Here is a 24,044-nt window from a genome sequence, read left to right as displayed (position 1 = left end):
AAGGTGTACTTCAATGAGGCAGCATAGATAGTACATTCTGATTTCAATTTCACGTAACACGCAAGACGATCACCAACATTAAGATCAGAAGAGCTCATAATAGATTCCTGAAAGACCTTCCACGTTTCCTGCAGGAAGGCTAAGAACTAGACTTGTCAATTCTGGTAAAATGAGGATTTTTATAATAGAGAAGATCTATGTCAGAGAGGAAAAAAAAAAAAAGTCCTGTGTAGATTATCATAAGGAATAACAATAGGTCATGTCAGTATGTTGATCTTTGCCATGACAAGAATTCCAATGAAATTTGCATGTGTGAAATTCACAGAAAAATATGCTGGAGTGATTCTGGTAGCAGCAATTACATACTTAGTAATTTGGTAATGCAAATTTGGGACATAGATGCCAAGTTACAAGGTTTAAGATAGACAGGTGTTACAAGAAGATGGAACAATAGCTTATAGAAGAATTCGGGGTGGGGAAACCAACCTAAATGGTTGTTGTTGAGCTTTGAACAACTAGTTAAAATATACAAAGGGCTGAACTTGAGTGTAGCACTACTGGTAATTCTAGGCAGGTGCAGTACTTTGTTGACATGGAACACCTGCAGAATTAGATCTAAAATTTATTCCAGGTGCCAGGAATGCTGAGCATATATAGGACATATTGACTTTAGTAGGAATTATGTGTTTGACATGTCTGAAAAAACAGACTACAAACTTAGATGCTTAAATACAGCCTATAGGTTAAACCTTAATCATGTTCAGTGAAATGGAAAAACTGAAAAGGAAATCAAAGGAGACAGAATTTCACTTGCAGGTGTCAGGTTTGAAAATGCTGACTTAAGCATGATCAGAAAGATTGGAAAACTTCTAGAATAGTTTTATGTACTGTACAGCAAGAGTTCTTAAGTTTTTTATTACCTATTGATCCCAATTTAAACTATCCCAGTAAATGTATATATGGTTAGCCATTAAAAAATGAGTGACAGTCACATCAATGTGATGTTGAAATAACAAATACTGAAGTCATATCACTTCAAGAAATTTTATTGTGAACATAGTCAAATGTGGCATTTATTAAATGGAACTTTTGGAACAGTTACGTAGACTCCCCAGCAACATCACATATTATTGTACAATGCTTAGAATAAAACTTTTTTGTTTGTTTTGTCAGAGGAAAAAATGTACAAATTATTTTCTCCAGAGAATTGTCACCATTCCTTCTCCAAGTTGCTGTCATTAGATTGACCATTCCAATATGCTGGAATAGACATGGATGCACTGAGCCAAGTGTTTCCAAACTCTTAACATTTTAATGTATACTTTATGCATATTAACTTTCAATCTGATATGGAAGAAGGAAAGGCAATGTAACAAAATGAAGGGATATCATAATACAAAGAACAGACATACAAGGGATAAATTAATAAAGCAATGTTTTTCCAAACCTATTTTTTCCTATATTTTAAGAAGACATGGATCAACCCAATTTAGCACTAATGCAAGTCATTCCAATTTGAAAATCCCCTACAATTACTAACTCCCTATGACATCAACTGCCAGCTGAATCCAGACCCAGAACATCCTCACCCTCCAGCTTCCCTTTCCCCTTCCCCTTCCCCTTGCCCTTTCCCTTCCCCTTCCCAGGAATAGGTGTTGGAGCAGTGAGAGCTGTTTGAAGAGGCAAACTCCTCCCCAGAGGATGCAGTCCCCACCTCTGCTCCCTGGCATGTAGCTCAAGGTCAGACTCCCCTCTTGTCACACACATCCATGGCCAGGTGTAGCCATTGCTGTGCTGGTGCCCTCCAGCACTGGAGTCATGAAACCTCCATTCAGCAAAGGGGGACAAATAGTTTGCTGATGGATTAATGTAATTACTGTAACTACTTAAAGATTAAAAAAATTAAGAGACCAAATTCTTGAAGTGTTAAATGGGTTTTGTCTCAGTGTTGCAGCTGCCTTCTTACTGATGTGCTTGGCAATTTTTTTGATATAAAATAAAAATTGCCTGGAACACCAAACATATGCTTCTAGTGAGTTTCTTACTACCTCCTAAACACATGTGCCCAGTTTAGTTAGAAGTGCCATTCAGTATTTTCACTGAATGTTCTACCCTCAGTTCCAAAAGAATGAAACCTGAAAAAATATTTACTCTAATTGTGAATGATTGGCACCATTTTAGTAGCTCACTGTAAACGCAGATCAGAACTGTGTTTTATGAAACACATTTTTAAAAAACCATAAACCTCCCTCCACAAGACTTGAATGACCCGGTCACTTCAATTCAGGGCTGCAACTTTCGTCCAGTCAGTGCATATGACTGAGAAATACTTCCTAAGCAAATAAAAAGAAGATTTTCCTGTCCAAAATACTCAAACAGCTCTTAAATTCTTTTATCCAGAATTGTAACCTAGATTCCAAATGAATGAAACCTGAAAAAATATTTACTCAATTATGCACAACTGACATAGGCTTTTTGGTTGTGCTTAGCAGTTGAATGTAAATGGACATCTGAAAATATTTCTTCAGCCAGGTTTTTATGGTAAGCTACATCAGTGACAATTAATTTTGTAAATAAACATAATCCATCAGTATGGGTCAACAAACATTCAAAATTATGTTTTCATTTATAAATACCCCCACTTCCCAATAACTTGTAAGTAATTAATTTCTACAGAAGTGCATTACTTCTAATTAGAGCTAGCCAAGGCTTTCTGGAAAAGTCACAGTGAATTTCAACTGCTAATACTATATTACATGTAGCATCTCTGAAATGAAACAACAGCTTTATTGGAATTTAAAACAGCATTTCAAACTTCCTTGCTGGATATGCAGTCAATTTGAGGGCTTCTAGGTAATCTATTAATATTAGATTGGTTACTGTTGCTGCCAAAAGGTCACTATGGAAATGAGAAAAAAGCAAGGGAGGGCAACACTCCTTTTCTCTAGATGGGGATATTAACATCAAGCCCTAAAAGTACCTTAAATGTATCAGGCAGTCTACATCCAGATAGAAGGCTAATGCTTGTATCAGAGTGACCAAGAAATACCCCAAACAGATCACCCTAAGTTTTTGATTTCTTGTTGTTACAGTGTGATGAAAACTTTATAATTTGTACATACTCAGAGAACTTCAGTTTTTATTCTCAGAGCAAGGTACCCAGAAAGACAATCATTTGCTCACAAAGAACTGTGGATAAACTGAACAGATACTTGCAAGGTCTGACTTGCAGTGTAGTTCATTCAGCAGTCAGAGCAAAAGGAAAAAAGTGGTACAGAGCCACAAGCTGATTGACTCCATCTTTTTGGCAGGAAAAAAAAAAAAGCTTTTTTTCCAATTGTCTTATTTTTTTAGGTAGTAATTCAGTACAAAATCTCAGGACAATCAGACATACTTATTATTCTAAAACAGTATTTTGAGATTTATAACCCTCTTGTTTACCATTCTAAACAGAAACAGATCTTTAATATAGTTTTTAGTGTCAGGTTATGATTTCATTAAAGTTCCTAAACAAGGAAATATGTGGTCTGTGGTACAAATAAACATGCCCTCTGATTCCATTTCTCTCCTGCTGGGACAAAAATCAGAAGAATAATTATGTTATCTTTTGTTAGTCTTGGAAGAATTATAATCAAATCTTTGCACCACCTAATTCTATGATGAATGACAAGATGTTTTCTAAATAAACAGTTCTAAAGGCCACATTCTTTTTTGATTTGGCATTTAGATATGAGATAAACAGACAGAGTCAGACTTTCTGTAAGTTTTATATGCAGCATTTTTGTGTAAATTTAATTGCAGGAAGATTTTAATCTGTGAGACTCCTTGGAGTTTATGTTGGAAGAGAGTCCTTCTGACTCTATAAATCAAATGATTGATGATCCCACCAAAAATGTTAAAATTCTTAAAAATTGAATCCATATCTATATCACAGCAATATAATTTTTCAAATCAGAGTGGATGGCAGTATAAATAATGTGTGCAATACCTACAGGGTGAGTTAAATTTTTAAAGAGATGAAGTGATCTTTTAAAATGCTGACAGTATTTTGATTTCTGTTATTTTGAATGCATATTTTGATGATTGTACAAAACTGTTTCTCAAAGATATGAAAGCTTTACAAATCTGAATCTCTTCATCATCGGAATTAAACAGTTATGTTTGATATTTTAAGATATATTTGTTAAATTTCTCCTTTCCAAAGCTGCTAGAAGACTTTAATATCAAGAATGTATTTAGGAGAAGAAATGAGCATTAATAAATTAAATGTTCCCACATTTCTGTTTGGGTTTGAATACTTAGGCAACATGAAGAAAAAACTGTCATAGACCTATACATAATATTTCAGTGGAATTTACTGGATTGCTTTAACCAAACACATAGCAGGGATTGTAATTGACACATATGAATATGGAACCCCAAATAGACAAAATCCTTCAAAATCCAGTAGTTAAACCAAACTGACAGAAATGTTATATTGTTTAAGAGTGATGTGATGCAGTATGGAGGATAATGGTTCAGCAAGAGCAATAACTCAGTATACAGAATTTCACCATACTTAAATAGGCAGAGGCAGAGCTACAGTACCTCCTCAGAAAACTGAAATTTCTCAGACCAAAGCAATAAGTGATTCACAGTATTCATAACCTCTATATGATACTTATCAAGCTCTTTGATTGTGAACTTCCACCACACATGTTATGGACTCTTAATAAGACATAAAAGCACTTTGCTGTTTTCAACATATCTGCTCCTAAACTTTCAGCTTTGTATTTGTCCTACTGGTTGAGAAGCCATGAACTCCAGTGAAGATCTGAGGAAATGAGCTGATTTGATGTATGTGAAATTGTACTACTCAAGCAATCTACTATTTTCTGAGGCTGCTTCTTGGTTTAAAGGACAGCATGCCATGATCCAAAAGACCCAGTGCTTAAATAAAGCCAGGAAGAACAGTTTTAATGAGTTTTTGAAGTAAGAAAGAAGCCAAAGATCATACAGCAATCCTGAAAAAAGTTTCTCAGAACTCACCTCTCTGAGGCAACATAGAAATTCTGCACTAATTACAACCTCCTACAGGCTAGAAAGCCTCAAGCTGAGTTTGTGGCACTAAAGCAGCTGTAGGTGAAAATGGGCCACCGGAGAATGCTTAGTCCAACTTCTGCTGTAGGAATGTCTATAATAACAAATGCCCCATCACAACAGAAATATTTGTCAGGAAGCTCATTATAGCAGCTAGTTGTACTAAATACAATGGGAACAATAAAGAAATTATGAGAAGGACTTCTTTCTTTCTAGACTTCACACTTAAAGTCAATTGTGTAAATAAATTGCTTTAAGTGAATGCCGTTCTTTAGAATCTCAACCTTCAACAGACTTAGACAGTAAAAGTGAGACTACATCAGCTACAGAATAATATTTTTGTTCTTCATGAAGACCAGCCAAGTTAGACTGGGCAGGGTATGAACTCACTAGTTTGTCAAGGAGGTGCATGGCAAGAATAGCTGTTATGTAAGAGCTGGCTTTATATTTTAGTTCCTCTGATGTATTTGAATTAAGTAAATGGACTGGAAACAAACTGTTAGTTTATTATCCTATCTGTGACAGCAATCCTTAGAAGATATTTAGGAAAAGGATGAATAAACAATACAAATATTTTTCAGGGGCCTGAGGGAATCAATAGACCTTAATAGCCCAGAGCAGTTCCGCCAGGGATGCACACATATGCAGTTGGCCAGTGGGCCCAGGAGCCCCATTTGGCTCACATTTGGAACTGCAGAACTCGAGCCACATCACCAGTGGACATGCCTTTAATAGTGTTTTAATCACCTTCCTTGACACTTGTCCTAGCTCATTTTAAAGTAGCTATACACAAAATACTTTAGAATCCTGGAACTATTGGAAATGCATAAATCTGTTAAAATGCTAAAAGGAAAAAACATCTACTAAGCATACATAAAGAAACCATTATTAGTGTCAAACTCCTAGCAGGTGTTACTTGTTACATTGCTATGTTTTGCAATGTGGAAGAGCTGATAACAAAACTTGCCCAACTAAAACTGGATGGACTCTGAAGAAAAATAAGTGTGTTTATGTAGCCTTAAATATAGTGGTTGGATAGACAAATCCATTTAATTACATGAATATCAATTTTCAGAGACTGTCTCTGAATTGTTTAGTCTGCATCCAGCTCTCCAAATGCAAACTGAATGCTTCTCTCTGCGTGTTCTACATTAGATGAACCATGAACAGCATTAGACAAAATATCATGTGCAAACTGAGCCCGAATTGACTTAGGGGAGGTCTTCTTTGCTTCTTCTGGATTGGTTGGACCCATTAGTTTCCTCCATTCTTCCACTGCATTTTCCTTTGATAAGACCATTATCACTGATGGACCCCTGTAAAATCAATATAAAAAAACTCTTGCACTATTCTGAGATTTCTGAGATGCAGCCTCAGATTTAATGTCAGAGGTATCATGGAGTGTTATAATAAGCATTGAACTATCTTAATTTTATTAAACTGCATAAATATTAAAATTTATTTCTGTGTATTTTGTTTAAGGAAAAGTCCCATATTTGAAAGCCAAAGAGATTATGATGATCAGATATTGGATTTTCTTGTCCAAAAGGCATTCTCACCCAATAATTTCTCAAGCAAGACAATACATACTGTTTTTATCAGCTATCCTAACAATATTATGAGTAAGATATTTGTACCGCATGAGAAGAAAAAGGATTCCATTGGAAACCTGTTCCTTTTTAGGGAAAATAAAATCTAAAATAAAACTATCCATAAGTTTGAAAAGAATTGTAAATCTCCCTTCTAAAGGAAGAGTAGTCTGTTCTAGAAGACATTAAACTTGCCAGAAAGAGTGACAGGTTGTAAAATCCTTGCTCCAGTTATGGTGTAACATGATTTGTTGGCACTGTAGAAAGTGTGATGTCTACTTACATACCTCAGTACTGTAAACCAAGACACTTACTGTGTCATAAAATTCACCAACTCTTCATAAAAGGGTTTTCCTTCATGATCCTTGTAAAAGTGTGCAGCCATTTCACGAGTTAAAGCTTGTTCTTTTACCTTTGAGATGCTAAACCCAGCCTCTTTAACTTTTTTCATAATTTCATCTAGGACAATAACAAACAAGCTCATTTTTTATTTGAAATGGTTTATATGCAAAAAATGCAGACCTCAAACACCCAAAATTTAAAAATTTCAGAAAATACTAGATGCCTTTTTCTAAAAAAAATCACCAGTAGCTATTAAAATTCTTCTTACAATATCAAATCAAATATGGACAATACAAGAAACACTTCAACAGTACTGTAAAATTGGCAGAAACCACTGTTACTGCATTATCCATCTTGATGCACGTATCAAACCCAGATTTTAATAAACTATGCTAATAGCATTCACTGTTCTTTCTCACATTTAACAGAAAGTGGACTGTAGTTGTAATGCTTCATCAAACATCAGCTGGCTGGCCAAAATCAATCTGTATTTTCACAAGACGGGAAGATAAACTCACAAAAGTCATATCCCATTGTGTCTGTAGATACAGACACGGACACTAAGTAGGAGGTCTAGGTAGAGAATTTTTAAAGAGTGGCAGCAAAACATCTTTAAGACAAGATTCATAATTCTACATAGTGGTCTTTTTATTTTGATTTTTTTCCTCCTTATTCCCTTATACTGACAGTAAGTAAAACCAAGGATGGGAATGCATCTAACTGAGCAATGACACCTTTTGAGTCAGTAGAGATACCTGTCTGAAATGAGTAATACAAGTTTGGCAAGTACCTCTCTCCTTTGACTAATAAAGATGCTGGGCAGGTAGTCTGCAGAAGTGCCTGGCCCTTAAGCAGTTTAACTTAGCTAGGAACTCTCTTTCTTTGATTCACCACTATTCCAGTGAAGAAAGACAAAGGCAAAGGCAGCTTAAGCAAAAAGAAATATCACTTTTGAGATCTCTATCTGAATTATTCAAGCCATGTAAAAGCATTTCTCTGCACAGAAAATGTACTTCAGAGAGTCGAAAGAATGCATTTGATGTGATTTACTGCAGTGTGCATTGCTAATCCTTTGTAGAAATTATTACATCACTAGATACTAAGTGCCTTACCTTTATGAGTCTTAGCAGCATCAGGTTTGATTAATGCAAAGGTTTGTTCCTCAGGGAAGAAGAACTCTAGTTCCTTCTGAGCATCACTGGGTGTAGAGCTGCCATGCAGCTGATTGATGGGTACATTTTCAATGGCATACTGTGCACGCAAACTAGAAGGCATTAAAAGAGTGAGGTTACTTAAAAGCATAGCCATTTTGAGCTCTGAACTATAATTAGGCTCAACCCAGGGAATATAAATTACTGTTGATCTGGAAATCTGAACTATAAACACCCTCCCTCCCAACACTGGTGTTGTTATATTTCTAAGAAATACCAGTTATTTATTAATGAAATGGCACTTCTGTCAGCAGCAGGTAAGGGGACACCATTGCAGTTTCCTAGAGCAATGTGATAAGCAGGCAGAACTAAGGTGTCTGTTTATAAACTGTGTAGGAGAAACGGTCACAAATAAAATATTCTTCAGATGCAAAGTTTTCAATAAGCTACAAGAAAATCTTAGTGGTATTTCAAGAAAAAATAATGGTGGCATTTCAAGACCCCTTCCCCCACCCTCGCCACTATTAAAAATAGGTATTACCAGCATTTTTTCTCTGGCTCAAGAGTTCGCCTTTCACTTCATTGCACTCTTTAAAACTCAGATTTTAATTCTGTTTAGCAGCCATTATAGCTCAAAAAATGCTGAAGTTCCTATGTGTAATACACTACTACCTCCAAGAAAAGCCTAAAAAACGGCATGAATGCACATCTGTGTCCAGATGGTGTCACTATAGTTACACTAGTTGGAATGTGGAATGCGATGAGAAACGTGAAGGTAAGTTGGAAGCTGTGAAGGATGGTTCACTTCTGTGACTATTACCTCTCTGGATTTTCCTTAGCCTCTTCAAGGATCTTTGGACCTAGTAAACTTCTCCAGTGTGACACAGCATTTTCTCGTGTTAGAGCCAATATAAGAGTTGGACCACTGTACATGGGGAAAAGTGCATTAAAAAAAAAAAAAAAAGACCAAAAACTCTTGGAAATTTTAAAAAGTAATTTGATTATATATAGCTCAGACTAGGAAAATGAGCTCCAGTATTGGGGAGCCTTAAAACTGGTCTGATTGTTTAAACAAGTACAGGCTGATAAAACCTTATGGGGCTTAAATATTAATTTAAATTGCAAAATTACTGTGTTTTGTCACAATGGCAAGACAGAGGAAGACTGATCATGCCTCAGTCATGTCCCAGCTTCATATGAAGAGAATATCCAAACATGATTTGTTTCTCTTCCCCAAGTTATACAGCACACAGCCTTGTTGAAGATTTCAGAGCTCTCCTACAAACAACCTAAATGCAGCATTTTCAGAGCAGACCTAAACTGTTTTCACTCAAATCAGTGGACTTGGCCACTGAGATATCATACATACCGCAGTATGAAGTAGCTCATAGCTTTTAAAGGCTTGATTTTTTTATTTTTTGTACTTGGAAATTATTCCATTGTCTGCAGTTATCTGTTCCTATTTTGTCTTTTACTAAGCTTTTAGACACGTCTATCTTGCAGCCATGTATTATCCAGGAAGTGTTCAACACCAGGTTGGATGGGGCTCTGAGCAACCTATTCAGGTGAAAGGTATCCCTGCCCATGGCAGGGGGTGGAACTAGATGGGCAATAATGAACCCTTCCAACCCAGACCATTCTGTCTCTGATTCAACAATTATTTAATGTAAAAATTTCACTCTTTTCTGATTCTATATGGATTCTATTGATTTATGCTCTGCTTTTTCATTCAGCATACCTGGTCATTTGCTCTAGAAGGACTGAGAAGTAGTCTTGATCTACATGCTCTTTGTAAAATGTACGTACTTGGTCCTCAGATAGAATTATTTCTTTCTGCATTGCTATTTGGAAACCATCATCCTTTATCCTTTGAATGATGGAATCTGTTAAATATATTTAAATAATGCTAAATTGCCATCCATTCATTTATTTGCATACTTGTAGAGAAATGACACAGACTTTTCAATGATAATGTTAAATTTTTTATGGGTGAATTTGTTTCCTAACTAAAGAGCAGGCATCTAATATAAAGCAACTGCTAGCAGGCATCACTAGTTGCCTGGACACTCAGAAAAGTGATCCTCATTTTGTTTAGGCTTTCTCTTGCTTAAAAAAACCTTAGTAGGAAATCCTGACTGAGAAATATGATACATGTTGTTACCAGCAAAAGAAGGTCTAAGGAATTTGAATAGGTGAAATGTTTATTTAACTAAGTCTTACAAAACCACATGGGTAAGTCAGCAGTATTTGGCACAAGTCAAAATTACCTACAAAATTAATGTGTAATTACCTAAACATGCACTGCAGAACAGCTGCTCTAAGCAACATGCTAGACAGCCATAAGGAAAATAAATTCACAAGGAAAGATCAAAATTGAAGTCTTTCAGCTCTCTGCACATAAGATTGCTCAAGTACAGGGATTCTCAAGTCAGAAATAAAAATACTATCTGAAATCAAGGAAGAAATGTAAATAAATGACTGAAAAGAAAAGTAAACTTGTTTGGATGAAGCTTCATGTTATGGGGTAGATTTTTAACTTAATCTGTAAAAATGATGTTTGTTTAGAACTGCCTTTGGGCAGCACTGCCTCATGCAGCATAGAACATTTTGGGCTGGATATTTTTCCCCTTGCCATTGATCTATCTTGAGTCTGATATTCAGGAATATCAGCTACTTTATTATGGTGAGAAATATAGTCCCCTATACTACATTTGAAAATACGAGCATCTCTGAAAGGTCTTCTAGAAATATTTAATCTGCAGAATTTCTTGAAAAATTAACCAAAGGAACAAATTATCATTGACATTTGCAATCTCAATATATGAAAAATATTAACCTCAATCAAAATTCATTCCAGCAAGGATTACTGCTGGCCTAATGCTGGAGAGACAGTATAACCTAAAAAAATATCATTAATTGAGTTAGAATTTATAATTCAAAATTCAAATTATGAGAGTATTTATATACCCTTGATAGCAAACACAGTTATTAACACTTACTTCGCCTTTCCTTCAAGAGAGTAGGTCTAATTATGGCCAAAGTCCTTTCAACGGGATGTTTTCCCTTATTTGTATGAAAGTTTGGGAAAAAGAATGCAAGGTGTCTGCTGGCATCTTCAATACTGTCTTCCACATCACATAAATTTACCAGACTCTCAGTTTCCTTGAGTCCTGGCAAGCTGATGAAACATGAAGTGATACAGTATTTAAGTCATTGCTTAGTGTTAACAAGCTGAATTTTTGAAGACATACTTTATTAAAATCTAGTGAAACATAAGAATGGAATGCAAAATTAAGTTTTTATTAAATTCAGATTAATGAGTAAAGTAACATTTCTGAGAAGAGAATTATTACTCTTCTCAAAAAGTGCATGATCATGTGCTCTGAAGGAGAAATCTCAACCAGGCTGCTTAAACTATGCCCCTCTAGTTTATCCAAAATAGTTTCTCTGTTTCATGGGATAGAATTACTATTGACAAGTGTACAGTGTATAATGAATGATCAATAGAAGTCTTGTGCTTAATTTATGTACAGTGTGATTATAAAAATGATAGCACTACAGAGTAGTTGATAACACTTCTTGTTGTTTCTTACCTGTTTGTTTAGCTATGTAAATAAAGTCCCTCTCTTAGCTACTTGTAGGAAACTGTAGTATTCCCCAGCTGTACTAAATTAATGCAGAAAGGGATGAAGCAGGCATCAACAAAAATGTCAATTACTATTACAAATTCGTTTTCAGGCAAAGTATTCAAGCTCATGTTGCTTTAAGTAAATGTCTAAATATAAAACTTGATCCGATGCTTGTATTTTTGTGAATACTCTATTGTCTGAGGCTGTGTATACAACTATCATCCTTAAAATTCTCTACGAACCCTTGGCAGTGAAGAAAAACACACATTTCAAGATGCCATGGATGTGAACATGGATTTGTGAACATCTGATCCTTACAAATTTTTTTGTGTCTTGGAGCAGGGTGGGGACCCAAGCCCCAGTATGCTTCCCCTTCTCTGCTGGCTTTTAGAGTGTTCTCAGGGAGAAGAGCATGCCTCAGGTGTGCCCTGGTCTGCCCTGGGCCATATCTACATCTTCCCAAGGAATACAGGGGTAGACTTGGGAACGAGTGCAACCTTCTGTGCAGGCAGTGCAGGCAGTGCCCTGACATGGGTTAACTAGGATTGCAAGGACTGCATCAGGTTTGAAGGGTGTCATTGTTCCCATTGTTCTGAGAACCCACTGAAGGTGAGTTCAAAGAGATCAATGACCTTGGCCTGGCATTCTTGAACTAGGAAGCAAGGAATTTCTGAATTCCCATGAGAACTGGGGTTGCATCTCTACTAGTGGTCCTGTAAAGGATTAGATGATGAACTCTTCCTGCTCCCTGGACCTGCACACGTAAACACGTCTGTGTCTGTAGGAACATGCCTTGGTTTATAATGTGCTCTGAACAATGTGACAGAATCAAAGATACACATTTTGATTGGTACTTACTTGATTGGCTCCTCAGGCTCAGCAGACTCATTTGTTTTGTGTAGGTCTATCCACTGAGGAATAGCATCAGATGCTTCTTTTTTTGTGATTATCAAAACATGGCATGGTCCACTCTTCATGAATTGAACGAATGCATCAAAGTCAGGCTAAAAAATATAATTTCCCCCCCTATGAATTGCAGGAACTCTGAGTTTATCATGGTTTCTTATAAGATTTCCCTGTAACTTCCTTTCTAAACCACAGTGCAGCCATCTAGTGATTACTATCAGTTTTCTTTTTTCTCTCTGACTTTAGTAGGAACTATCTCATTTCACTCTTATTCATTTGGAATGCCACAGGAGCACCTTCCCACCTTCACCTTCAGATTAGGTGAACCCTTCCTTTGCTCCCGCTAATAAAATCAAACAAACTGTTTGTTTTAATTCCTGTCTCTGTCTATCTTACATTTATAGCAGAAGGCATAAATATTTGCTAAGGAACTTCATTTTTTGTCTCAGATCCTTCTGAAGACTTAATTATAGTTATCACACTGGTGGAAAATATGACCATATCCAGGTGCTAGTTTGCTAGATCATTGCCATTTACTGGTGGACAGCCTAATTTAATTTTTTTCTTGAAATTTATATCTGTCTTTAGCTATTTTTTGTCCCCTAATACAGGAGAAGGCACAAAAAAGAAAATATTTTGTCTGAGATGCTTTCCCTCTCTGCCTGTGCACATGTTTATTCCCAGAACTACCCCATGATAAAATCTGGAAAGAAATAAAAAATTTAATATGTAATGCCACTTGTTTTCTGGCTGGAAAGATATATATACAATGTCACATAGAAGACATTGGATTTTGGGTTTGTGCCATATTTCAGCACCTAATAGCTAAGGTTGAGTAATTGCAGAAATAAGCTATACAGTACTCTAATTTTCTTTCCTATAAAGGTCACTACTCCTGTCATAACATGTTTTAAAATCAGTATAATTTAATTTTGATATATAGTGTTATCAATTTAGCTCAATTTCTAAGGACCATACACATTTAGATAACAGAAAGAAGACCTAAATCTATTAACATTTAATTGGAGGTCAGTTTAATTTGGTTTGAATATTAGATTGCTACATAGTGATATTTATATGAGTCAGTGAAAGAAAAGGGAGAAAGAATATATCTTTTTTTTATGTACTAAATCTACATTAATTCAGTTCTTCAATATACTTAAAATTTACCATACAGAGACTTGCAAACACATCTGGTAACAATTATATGTTGTACCTGTTCCTTTCATTTAGGTTTTTAGTTTGTTTTTACCTCTTCTTTTTTCCGGGCATAAAATACTCTGATTTGCTCTTCAGTAAGCATTCTCTTCTCATCTGCTTTAATGTCAAATCCTGCATCTTTAATCTGAAATTATTCAGTTATTACTTAGGGATATTTGAAAATGGACACATACAAAATCATATGTTATTGTAAATCTAAAGATTGATTGGTTTTGGAAGCTATGTTAAATTTAAAATTCTCTGGAATATTCAAAATATAACCACTATATTTGCCTAAACTGAACTTCCAGCCTTTCAAAGCACTTCACTAAATTCAGGCTTACAATACCCCTAAGCTAATGTTTGATAAAAAATATAGTGAAGTTCAATGTATGAAGTACATTAATTCAATAGTTAGTAATCCCTTTTATTTCACATTAATTAAATTCCTTTGGATCCCTGTGAGTGGTTAACATGCAACTTATTTTGCAAGATATTATAAATTATATTGTAACCATAGTAGTCACATAAATGGGCTCTTGTTGACAGTTGTATTAGACTAAACTACTTGGCTTTAGAAAGAGCAAATAAGGAAAAACTGAATCTACTTTATAATTTTCTGTTTTAAGCTAGGTTACTGAACTAAATGCAAGCATTTGTGACAGATGTACACATATGACTTGCATCAAAGTTCTCAGTTCATTGGTATGAGGTTTGTACCATATACTGATATTTTAACAGCCGAGGCAGTACCCAGCCCCAGTACTGATGATACACCAATATTAACCTGTGTACCAGCACTCTGTCTGTAAAAGCCCCTGTGGTGCTGCTGAGTGTTTTCAACCTGCCCCAAAAAGGCTGACTGTGTAACCAGTGTTGGAAAATACACCTCATCAGCCAAGTAGCAGCTGCTCCAGCTAAACTCTTTTCAAGCACTGCTTTTTTTTTCCCCTTTACTGAGCTTCTTTCTGTTCCAGCTAAGGTAGAGTAATGCCAGAAACAACCTATATAGCACTCTGATTCCCTTTTCTACAAAGGCCACTGTCCCTGTCGCAACACGTATGAAAATTATTTTAATTTGGTCTTGATATATATTGTTGTAAGGCTTTTTTTTTTTTTCTTCATAACAGAAGCAATATGAATCAATGTCTAACCTCTGCTGGCATAGAATATTAAAGCAATAGTATAAATTTGAATGTCATATTATTTTTGGTAAAAATTATTGTGCTTTTATTATCCTTAGCAGAGAAACTTTATCAGATTCTGTTCCAAAGTCTGGGCATAAATTAGGATCTACTTAACCTTACATTTTGCTATTGTGCCTCTTAAATAAATAGAATAAATGAATACTTTAAAATTCTCTCTACCTTGTTTTTAATTTCTTCTACACGTCCTGCTAAGACATCATCAGGCTTTATAATTCCAACAGAATAAGTGAGTACTTCTGAAAAAGGGAAAAAATAATGTGCTAAGTAATACATTCATCAAAATAAAGAGCATCATCTTTACTGGACCTGAAGTTTACAGTTAAACTTTTGACTGTAACTCAATCAGATCCCAAAAACTGTAGAAAAATTTAAGATGGTGATAATGGAAACAGCAGACTACTACTTGTTACCAATACTACAAACACTTAAGCAACTGCATGTGTTAAGGAAAATATTCCTGCCAAATGTTAGTGTATTACAGTATCTGAGAGATCCCTTAACCTGAAGCTGAAGCTGAACCTGAGCTAAAGCTCTGTTTTCTGACTTTCTGTCATGTTTAGATTTTGGGGATTAGTGTGAAGTCTGTAGATAATTGTTAAATGATAATGGGGATTAGTGTGAAGTTTGTCGATAATTGTTAAATGATAATACTGTACTTCTAGGTCTCATAAATCAAAGGGTTTATGAGAAAAAAAATAGGCTAAAGCTGAGGTCAGGAATATATCAGTTGAACAATAAAAAAAAACAAAAACAAAACAAAACAAAAACAAAAACAAAACATGAAGAGAAAGGAAAAGGGATGCCATGACTGTGATCTAATGCCTCTCACAGGGAGGGAAAAAAAAAACCAAAATCAAGAAGAAGGAGAGGATGGAGGAGTTTGTTCCATCTCAGGATTGTAGAATGGCATTCTCTGCATAGATGAAGCAGTAGGAACATTCAGTAACCACAGATAACAATAAAAATAGAAAAGATGTAGGTCTCAGCTAGTGAAAAACCTGACATAAACCACAGACAGGACTTTTAAACAGAATGGTGCTTATTTTTTAATTATTTTGCAATCTTATCCTACTACTATGTATTTATATTCTTTTTAAATTCTGTTATCAAATCTAATCTGGTGAAAGAATAATCTGAGAGAAGGCATGCCTTTGCTTCACAGATTAATTCTTCCAATCCTCTCAGGTTGGCCCATCCATTAGTACTCCACCTTGGAAGCTCATAGCTCACACAGGGTCTGTGTAGAAGTGACTTTCAGGCCTTAACTTTATACAGAAAATCCCCTGGCACTTATCACTTCTGTCTAAAGTCTGAAGGCTCTCAGTGTGGGGGTGAAAATGTTGATGATGACAGCCCAGTACATTAATTCCTTACAGAAGAAAGCTCAATCATAGCATTTAATTAATGCAACCAAAGGAAGGTCTGTTAGTACTAGACACAGACAATTATTAATTAAAAGATATTTGTTCTTTTTCTTTCTGTTAACATTTCTAAAGTAAATCAAATATATTTACCTTCCTCTACAGCCTCCTCATCAGACTCTTCTGATGAACCTTCCTCAGGAAAAACGATTTCTTCTACCTAAGGTAATTGCCAGTGGAGTAAAAGTGCATCACCAGTGCAAAAGCAAAGTCATCAAACACAGCTGTCACATCTTTACAACACATTAATCTTAATGTAAAAATGGCTTTGTTACTCTGGAAAGCAAGCAATTCTAAGAAGGACATTTGGTCAGTCTGATTTTCCTTAACTGAATTTTGGTTTGTTAAAAAGGTTTTTACTCTAAGTGGAGTTCTTTCATCTCCATTTTAACAAAGAAAGACATGATTATTTCCCATATCTTTGTTTCATATGGTGTAGTTCCTAAGTTATATATAAGAAATACTTAGTCCTGAAAGAAAAAAGATTACAAAAACATTTATGAGCTAGTGGCATTTCATCCATCTCTCCATTTCTTATGTTGCCAGTCTAACCTGTAAATTTGTGAAGTTTATATAAAGTACCATAATGGAAATTTGGGATTTCTGAGGAGAACGAGCAACAGGGGAAGACTGACTCTGCTACTACTGTGAATTCCAGCAGTGGGATCTTTCACAGTGCAGGCTATTGAGGTCAGACTGAGCTGTCCTTATGTCCTCATGTTACCTGGAAGTCAGGAGTCAAAGGTGATAAAATAAACTTGTTGAATGGTCTTTGTTTTTTGTAGCAAATGGGATTCATTAGGTACAGAGCAATCCGTATGGCTTTGAGCAAACTGATCTAGTGAAAGGTGACACTGCCTGTGCCAAGAGGAGTTGGGCTAGACGATCTTTAAAAGTTTCTTAGAACCCAGATAATTTTACTTGATTTCTAAAAAAAAAGGCGCATGATAGATAATGCACCTAAAAAACATAATTTTATTGTTAGGACAAAAATATGAAAAATTAAACACTGTCATAGGCATATTAGAGAAACGGTGAAAGTGTAATAAAAATATACATTTATGCGTAAGTATCTGGTTTGTGAGTACCTCAGCACGTTCCTTCTCTCCAGCTGCAATTTTCCTCTCTTCTTGCACTAGATCTGTTACTATCTTAGTTATGAGAGGAGCATTTACACCTTTCACCATTGCAAGAATTTTACCATGCTGTTGAAGAGAAAATAACACTCTTAGTGAGTTTTCATCACTTAATTTGCACATTTACTTGAGTTTTTGAAATATGCAATATCTTGTTATTTTTTTCCAGCTGCAGGATTATTTCTCATGCCCACTGGAGGGAATACCAAAGCTACTACTGCATCTATTATTTCAGAATGAAACTTTTGTGCATTTAATTCCTTACTTCTTTCTTTACCAAATTTTCCATGTTTATTTCTAGGCTCAATACTAATGATACAGTTGGAAGCAGATGCACATATGGATTTTATTTGTTCATAATTTCTGTAACATGGAGTTTCCCATATTTTTTGTGTGTGTGCTTGTGTGACTTTTTAGTGCATTCTCTACTACATTCAGGTGCAAAATAGTGAAGCCAATGGTGACCAAGAATACTGCCAAAATTTCTAGGCATCATTCAGATTCAAATCCGAAAGAGTCCTGCAAGTGTGAATATCCTTGGTTGTTGCTTATGGAAATTCTTGTCCTGGCACCCTCAAGTTAAAATAACCCCCATCTCTTCCTAAGTGAACAGTGTGCTACAGCTGTGTCCTAGGAGAACTAGCTTTCTGTGTCCATGAGTGAGAGATAATAAATATATGATTAATTGCTACAGTTTCTCAAGTATGAAAACACAATTTTATTTGTTATCTTAAAAGTCTTATAATGCCAGGAAATGAAAACTCTCTTTCCGTGATGAAAAGTGTGCATAAAATAATCATTTCAGTGTAACCACATGTAGGCACTTTATGTAAGGCAAACCTGGAAAAGTTACCTGGATTTCTCACTAACTACCAAAACAGTGACTACCACAATTCTTCGTGGCTGTATGTGTGACAGCTACAACAAAAATGTGCTTGAGAACCACCAAATTCAGGCATGGGAAATGGCTCATGCAAAAAACATCAGATAGTACCATCCTACATCATATAAAATGTAAAGATAGGATTTGTACAGCTTCACATCTATTTTAAAATCTATTGAAAAGTTAAGGCAGAAGTAGGCAGCACATTTAAAAAAAAAATGATGTGATATACTTACAACACTAAAAAGAAACACAGGTTCACAGCTCCTCCTAAATGGTTTCAGAATTTCAATGCTGTCAGCTTCTGCCTGAAGTCAGACAAAAAAAGATTATTTGCTTACGTAAGTATGTATGCATACATAAAGAAAACCTTTTCACTCACAGGAAAACCCCACTCTTAAATACTTTGGTGTTGCTAACTCAAACTGCAGTTCTAAATACAACTAACAGTCCTTATAGTGATGAAGAAAGAACTGTTTTGGTAACATGGGATTGTCCTCCCTTTATATTACAGCAATTAATCATGGAAAAATATCTATTTTCTCATGTAGGTTATAAAAATATATGTAAATTAAGAAGTAGCCAATGTAGTCTTGATAAAAGAACTTATCCAGTGCATTAATTTTTTTGTGAAATGTGGTCAACTGTATGAAAGCACATGAGATAGCCTTGGAACATAACTCTCTGCCTTTTTAATTTACAGAAAATTCATGTTTTTTCTGTAAAGTTCTTTAATAATGGAATTTTAAGTTTTCACTAAGGTGAAAAAGGATGAACTTGGTCAACATCTTGGATAAACTGGGTCTTTGAAACAAATGTATCTACTTTAAATAGGGGGTATAATACACTCATATATATATACTGCTACTGTAAACAAATATTTTTACTATTACAGTTTTGTGATTTTTTTAGATTTTTCCCTTTTTGTTTTCTTAAAACTGAAATAAAAGGTAACATTTACAAAAAAGATGCAACAGTTTTTCAGGGATATAAGAACTTTAAATGCAATGGTCTATAATGCGGAGACTTAAAACTAAAATTATATAGTCTGGCTTTTGAATATTTCTGCAATCTCATCAAGGGAAACAAAAGTTTTGGGATATCAGCTCTTTTTTATTATAGCTTCTTACATATATCTTACCATTTCTAATCTACTTCTAAGCAAAGGCTTATGAGGACATATGCAGGGAAAGTAACCAGGCCAAAATTATGGCAACTCACTATAAGGACAGTAAAATGAAAGCTCTGTATATGCAGATCAGAAGATATATTTAAATCAAAATGTAAAGATAGTCACACGCACTATTTGTATCCTTACCACGGCAAAATGTAGCACATTGTCTTCACTAAAGTCGATCCTTAGTTTTTTCAATAAATTCTGCACAGCTTTGCAAGGACCACACCAAGCTTGATACACATCTATTACTAAAATTTAATAGTTTGGAATTATAAACAGATGACTTGAGGAACTTATAAAATGAGACCTTTATGTTTGTGCTGAAGCAGCACTGGGAAGGCAATCACATGGATATTTCAGTCCTTTCTAGACAATGAATGTATCAGGAATACATCAATGGATTCAGTGGATACATTGCTGGATACATACTCTTTAATACAATTACTTTTGACATTGGAAACCTACTTCAGAATACTATTTGAGTTTATTAATCCAAATAGCAACTTTTCTCTCATATTATTTTTCCTTTTATTTTCTCTTCTTTCCCACTGTTGGTTTTCATTCTTATATAGACGTTTATTCTACAGGATTTTCACCTCCCTGAGCCTTTGCCTATTACCTTTGCCTATGATCCTGTTACAGATTTTTTTCCTTTTACTGAAGAACAGTTCCTAGGAAACCTAGGAGACAGTTACTGGATAAAATGAACTGAAAACTGGGAATAATGCATGTCATGAAACATGCACTCTAGAATGCTGCAATAATTACTTAGTCTGTGAAAGATTTTACACACAGAAGCATCCAACTCCCTACCATGGAGAATACCATATTGGAAAGGTATTTCCTAAACACTGGTGTACAGCAGTATATAAAAATAAAATTTAAATAAATATTATTTTGATGAGTATTTATCATATAAGATACTGCATATTCATAATTGTAATACATTATCTTAAAAGTCTTTTCCAAATGAAAGAATTCTATGGTTCAATGACTTACGATATATCTTTATAAATATATATTAATATCGCCTTTCTTTAAAAGGTATGGTGCTAATCTTCTAGAGTATCTATTAAAGCTAATATATAAATATTAAAACCTGCACATATGCCCATGAAAGATTAAAAAGAAAATATCAGCTGTAGGTACCTACTATACCCTTTATCTGCAGCATTTCATCCCACTGTTCTTGACTGGTTATTGTGGTCTGAAACAAAATTAATTAACATTTTAACATTCTAAAAAGGCAGAAAAATCATCTATTTCCTTCTAAAGTTGTTCAAGAAATTAGGATTTATACCTGAAATGGAATTTCTTTCTTCTTGCCAGCCATTTCCCTGTGATTATAGGAAAAATATTGAAATCCAAAACATTTTTAAAGATTTTTAAAAGACTGTGTGACATATAGAACTGATTTTTATGGTTCTCAAAGTATCACTGCTTTCTGATTCCCTTAGCAATTAACTCAACTGAAGCCCCTACAATGATTGTAGTTAATACTCCACTTTGGAATTCTTTGGAGAAATATACAACTTGTTTGCAAAACCCACATGGCACAAGAAAAAGAAGAAAATTTAGTATCTTAATCTGTTAGAGTGTGCAAAACTTTTGACCTCAACAATATTTCAAGCTTATAATCACTCTGCTCAGAATAGCCACAGGCACTTTGGTGGGATGACAGCTGCTGTAACATTGGACCATTTCAGAAAAATATTGATTAAAGAGCTTCAACTCTAATAACATCAAATCAGTCTTCCTGTCTGCTGGGATACATAAAAAGCAGTGACATGCTTGTGCTCCAATAACTAAAGTCCCAAACAGAATCCTGATACATTCATCATCCTGCCATTAATGAATAATGTCCTTCATATATTTATGATAGACAATTAACTGTGGACTGGAAAGAACAACAGCTCTGATACATATGTGGATGGATTTTGACTTCAGCATGGGCAGCTTGAGTTTCTAGAGTTCTTGGTTAAGATGGTGGTCTTTGCCACAGGAAAAATGATAGGCCCCCATTGAATGTGACCTCCTCTGGCATTGTTGTTTGAGAAATCAACCAGCAAATATATCCAGGGTTTGAACTATCCTGATACACTCACCAAAGCTGTTCTCTTCAAATCACAGATTGAGGCACAAAAGACAACGTGAGAGCTCTTACCCTCATGCTTTTTTTCACATTTCATGTAAAATTGTTGGTAAGAATTAAAATTTTTAATTCAGGCTTTCTTCAAATCCCTTAAAGCAAGTGGTGGTACAAAGCATGGCATTAATTCCTATCCTTTAAAGACTCTAAGGAGATGATGCTGACTACTGACACTAGAGGGAACTGGCAGATAGAAATATGTCACATTACTAGGAAATCTTCATCAAAATAACCTATCTCTCATTGTTACCTTCTAACACTGAGCAATAGCAATAAATTCTTTGCAAGATCAGTTCTGCAAAATGTAAACCAATACATGAAAATGGTCTGTATACATCCCAATCGTTCTACACATGCTCTCCAACTAAAAATATTCAGTCATACACACTCAGATGGCAAAGCAAAGCATTGCAGAACAGACATGTGCTGCTGTATGAAAATATGCAAATATGCACACTAGTCTGGCATAGGAGCTGTATGTGACAGACATGTGAAGGCTACACGTGGTATCTATACTTTTAAATAACATTATCACATAACATTCCCTCAGTAATGCACTCGGTACTATACTGATTTAACCTGAACAAACAGCTTTTCTCCTTTGTCTCTGATACGGGCAATGTGTTTCTCTAATCTTGACAAAAGGCATTTTTCTATCCATGCTTCATCATGGATATGCAAATTCTGCATCTCCTACTACATTCTTTACAACCAAAACTGCTTCCTTGTACTAGTCAGACATAAAAATAGATTGGGGTGCACACTCAGATACACTGTCAAACTGATAAATATGCACAGTCTTTGCAGATCAAAGATTCAACATCTTAGCACAAACCCTCATCACACATATATACATTAAGAGCTTGTGAGATTTTGACATGCTGCTGTGTCTGTGTGCTTACAGACACATAACACCCTGAACATAAGCTCTTGTGTGTGACAGTGGATCCTTGGGAGTTCCTAGGTGGCACTCTGGTGGATCATCTCCCCACACACACACGTACACATGCAAACAGAGAAACATGTGCAAGTGAACAAATGCACAGACACACAGGCCAGCTTGGGGCTGACTGCTCTACACCAGATGCTGTAACCAGGAAGAGCTCCCAGACACTCGTGTACCCCATGTTTTGACTCACACCCTCCACAGCAAGCACAGCACAACACAGCACAGTGGCTTGGGTGCCACTCAGCCCTGGGGTGGGAGTCCCCTCAGGAGCACACAGCCCCCCAGCCCACCTGCACGCACCCTGGAGCAGCCGCTCACCCGGGGACGCTCCGTGGCTGCCCAACTGCTGCCCCTCAACCGCCCTAACGGCCTCCCCAGCCCTCATCCAGCCCAGCCCCTTCTCTGCTCCATCCCCAAGGGTCATTTCCCCCCATCACACTATTTTATCAGTCTGGGGTCGACATGGCACAGAGATACAGGCTGAGAAGGAAATGGAGTGAAAGGCTGGGAGGAAGCATCACTATTTCCTCTGTTTCCTTTACCCCACAGGGAGTCAACCTTATCATTTTAACATGTGAGAAAATTAATCTTGGCACCTAATTAATGATTTGCCTTCACTCTGTCATACTTGCAAATTGTGAGACAATGGAGACTAAAAGAGGAAGCTTTTAGTGGTGGTCCTGTTGACCAATAGAGGGTTACAAAAGCAAATAGTGGTGACTGCCCATGCTCGTACGCTATCAGTGCAGGTCTGTCATCATGCTGGTGCAAAACAAAATTATCATTTTAAATGCACATTTGCACCTCAGCAGCCCCCCAAAAGTCACAGAAGATAAAGGCAAAACTTATTTGTACACATAGAAAACACAATTGGTCCAGAGTAGAGTGTGACTATTTTCATGTATTAACTCTTAACAGGCATTGTAACTGGTGGGAATTTCTTTGTGAAGGTAAAGGCTGGAGAATGTTCATGAATCTAATGTTGGTGTCTCTAAACTGCAGACATTTCACATATGCATGTTGTTACAGAATTATAAATTGTCCTTGTATCCAATTTATTTTTGAAACCCTGCCCAAGCATACTATGTCCTATCATGTTTGTCTACCACATGTTAAGCAAATCTAGTTTCAGTGACTTTCTTGTAGCTTTTCTTGATCATTCTGGTGCTGCTCACCAAAGCATGACTTGCAAAGCCCGAAAAAAGCTTTCATTTGATGAAAATAA

The 24,044-nt window shown here is 35.8% G+C and overlaps 1 protein-coding gene across 1 annotated transcript; it reads right to left on the bottom strand.

Moving 5' to 3' along the window:
- Positions 1–1,144: 1,144 nt before the first annotated feature.
- Positions 1,145–23,243, bottom strand: NME8 (NME/NM23 family member 8). Its single transcript, XM_085561161.1, has 14 exons — positions 23,120–23,243; positions 19,863–19,969; positions 18,781–18,852; positions 17,614–17,730; positions 16,619–16,685; positions 15,264–15,337; positions 13,949–14,041; positions 12,649–12,794; positions 11,161–11,339; positions 9,900–10,044; positions 8,982–9,086; positions 8,123–8,274; positions 6,983–7,127; positions 1,145–6,395 (listed from the first exon to the last, which is right to left on the bottom strand). Exons 1-14 carry the CDS (start codon positions 23,241–23,243, stop codon positions 6,173–6,175), a joined length of 1,749 nt encoding a protein of 582 aa, XP_085417287.1. The 3' UTR covers positions 1,145–6,172.
- Positions 23,244–24,044: the final 801 nt, after the last annotated feature.

The sequence above is a fragment of the Lonchura striata genome, chromosome 2, assembly GCF_050655825.1.
Source record: "Lonchura striata isolate lonStrDom1 chromosome 2, ASM5065582v1, whole genome shotgun sequence".
NCBI classification, from domain to species: domain Eukaryota; kingdom Metazoa; phylum Chordata; class Aves; order Passeriformes; family Estrildidae; genus Lonchura; species Lonchura striata.
The sequence above is the reverse complement of the archived record's forward strand: the minus strand, read 5'-3'. Positions and strand labels throughout refer to the sequence as shown.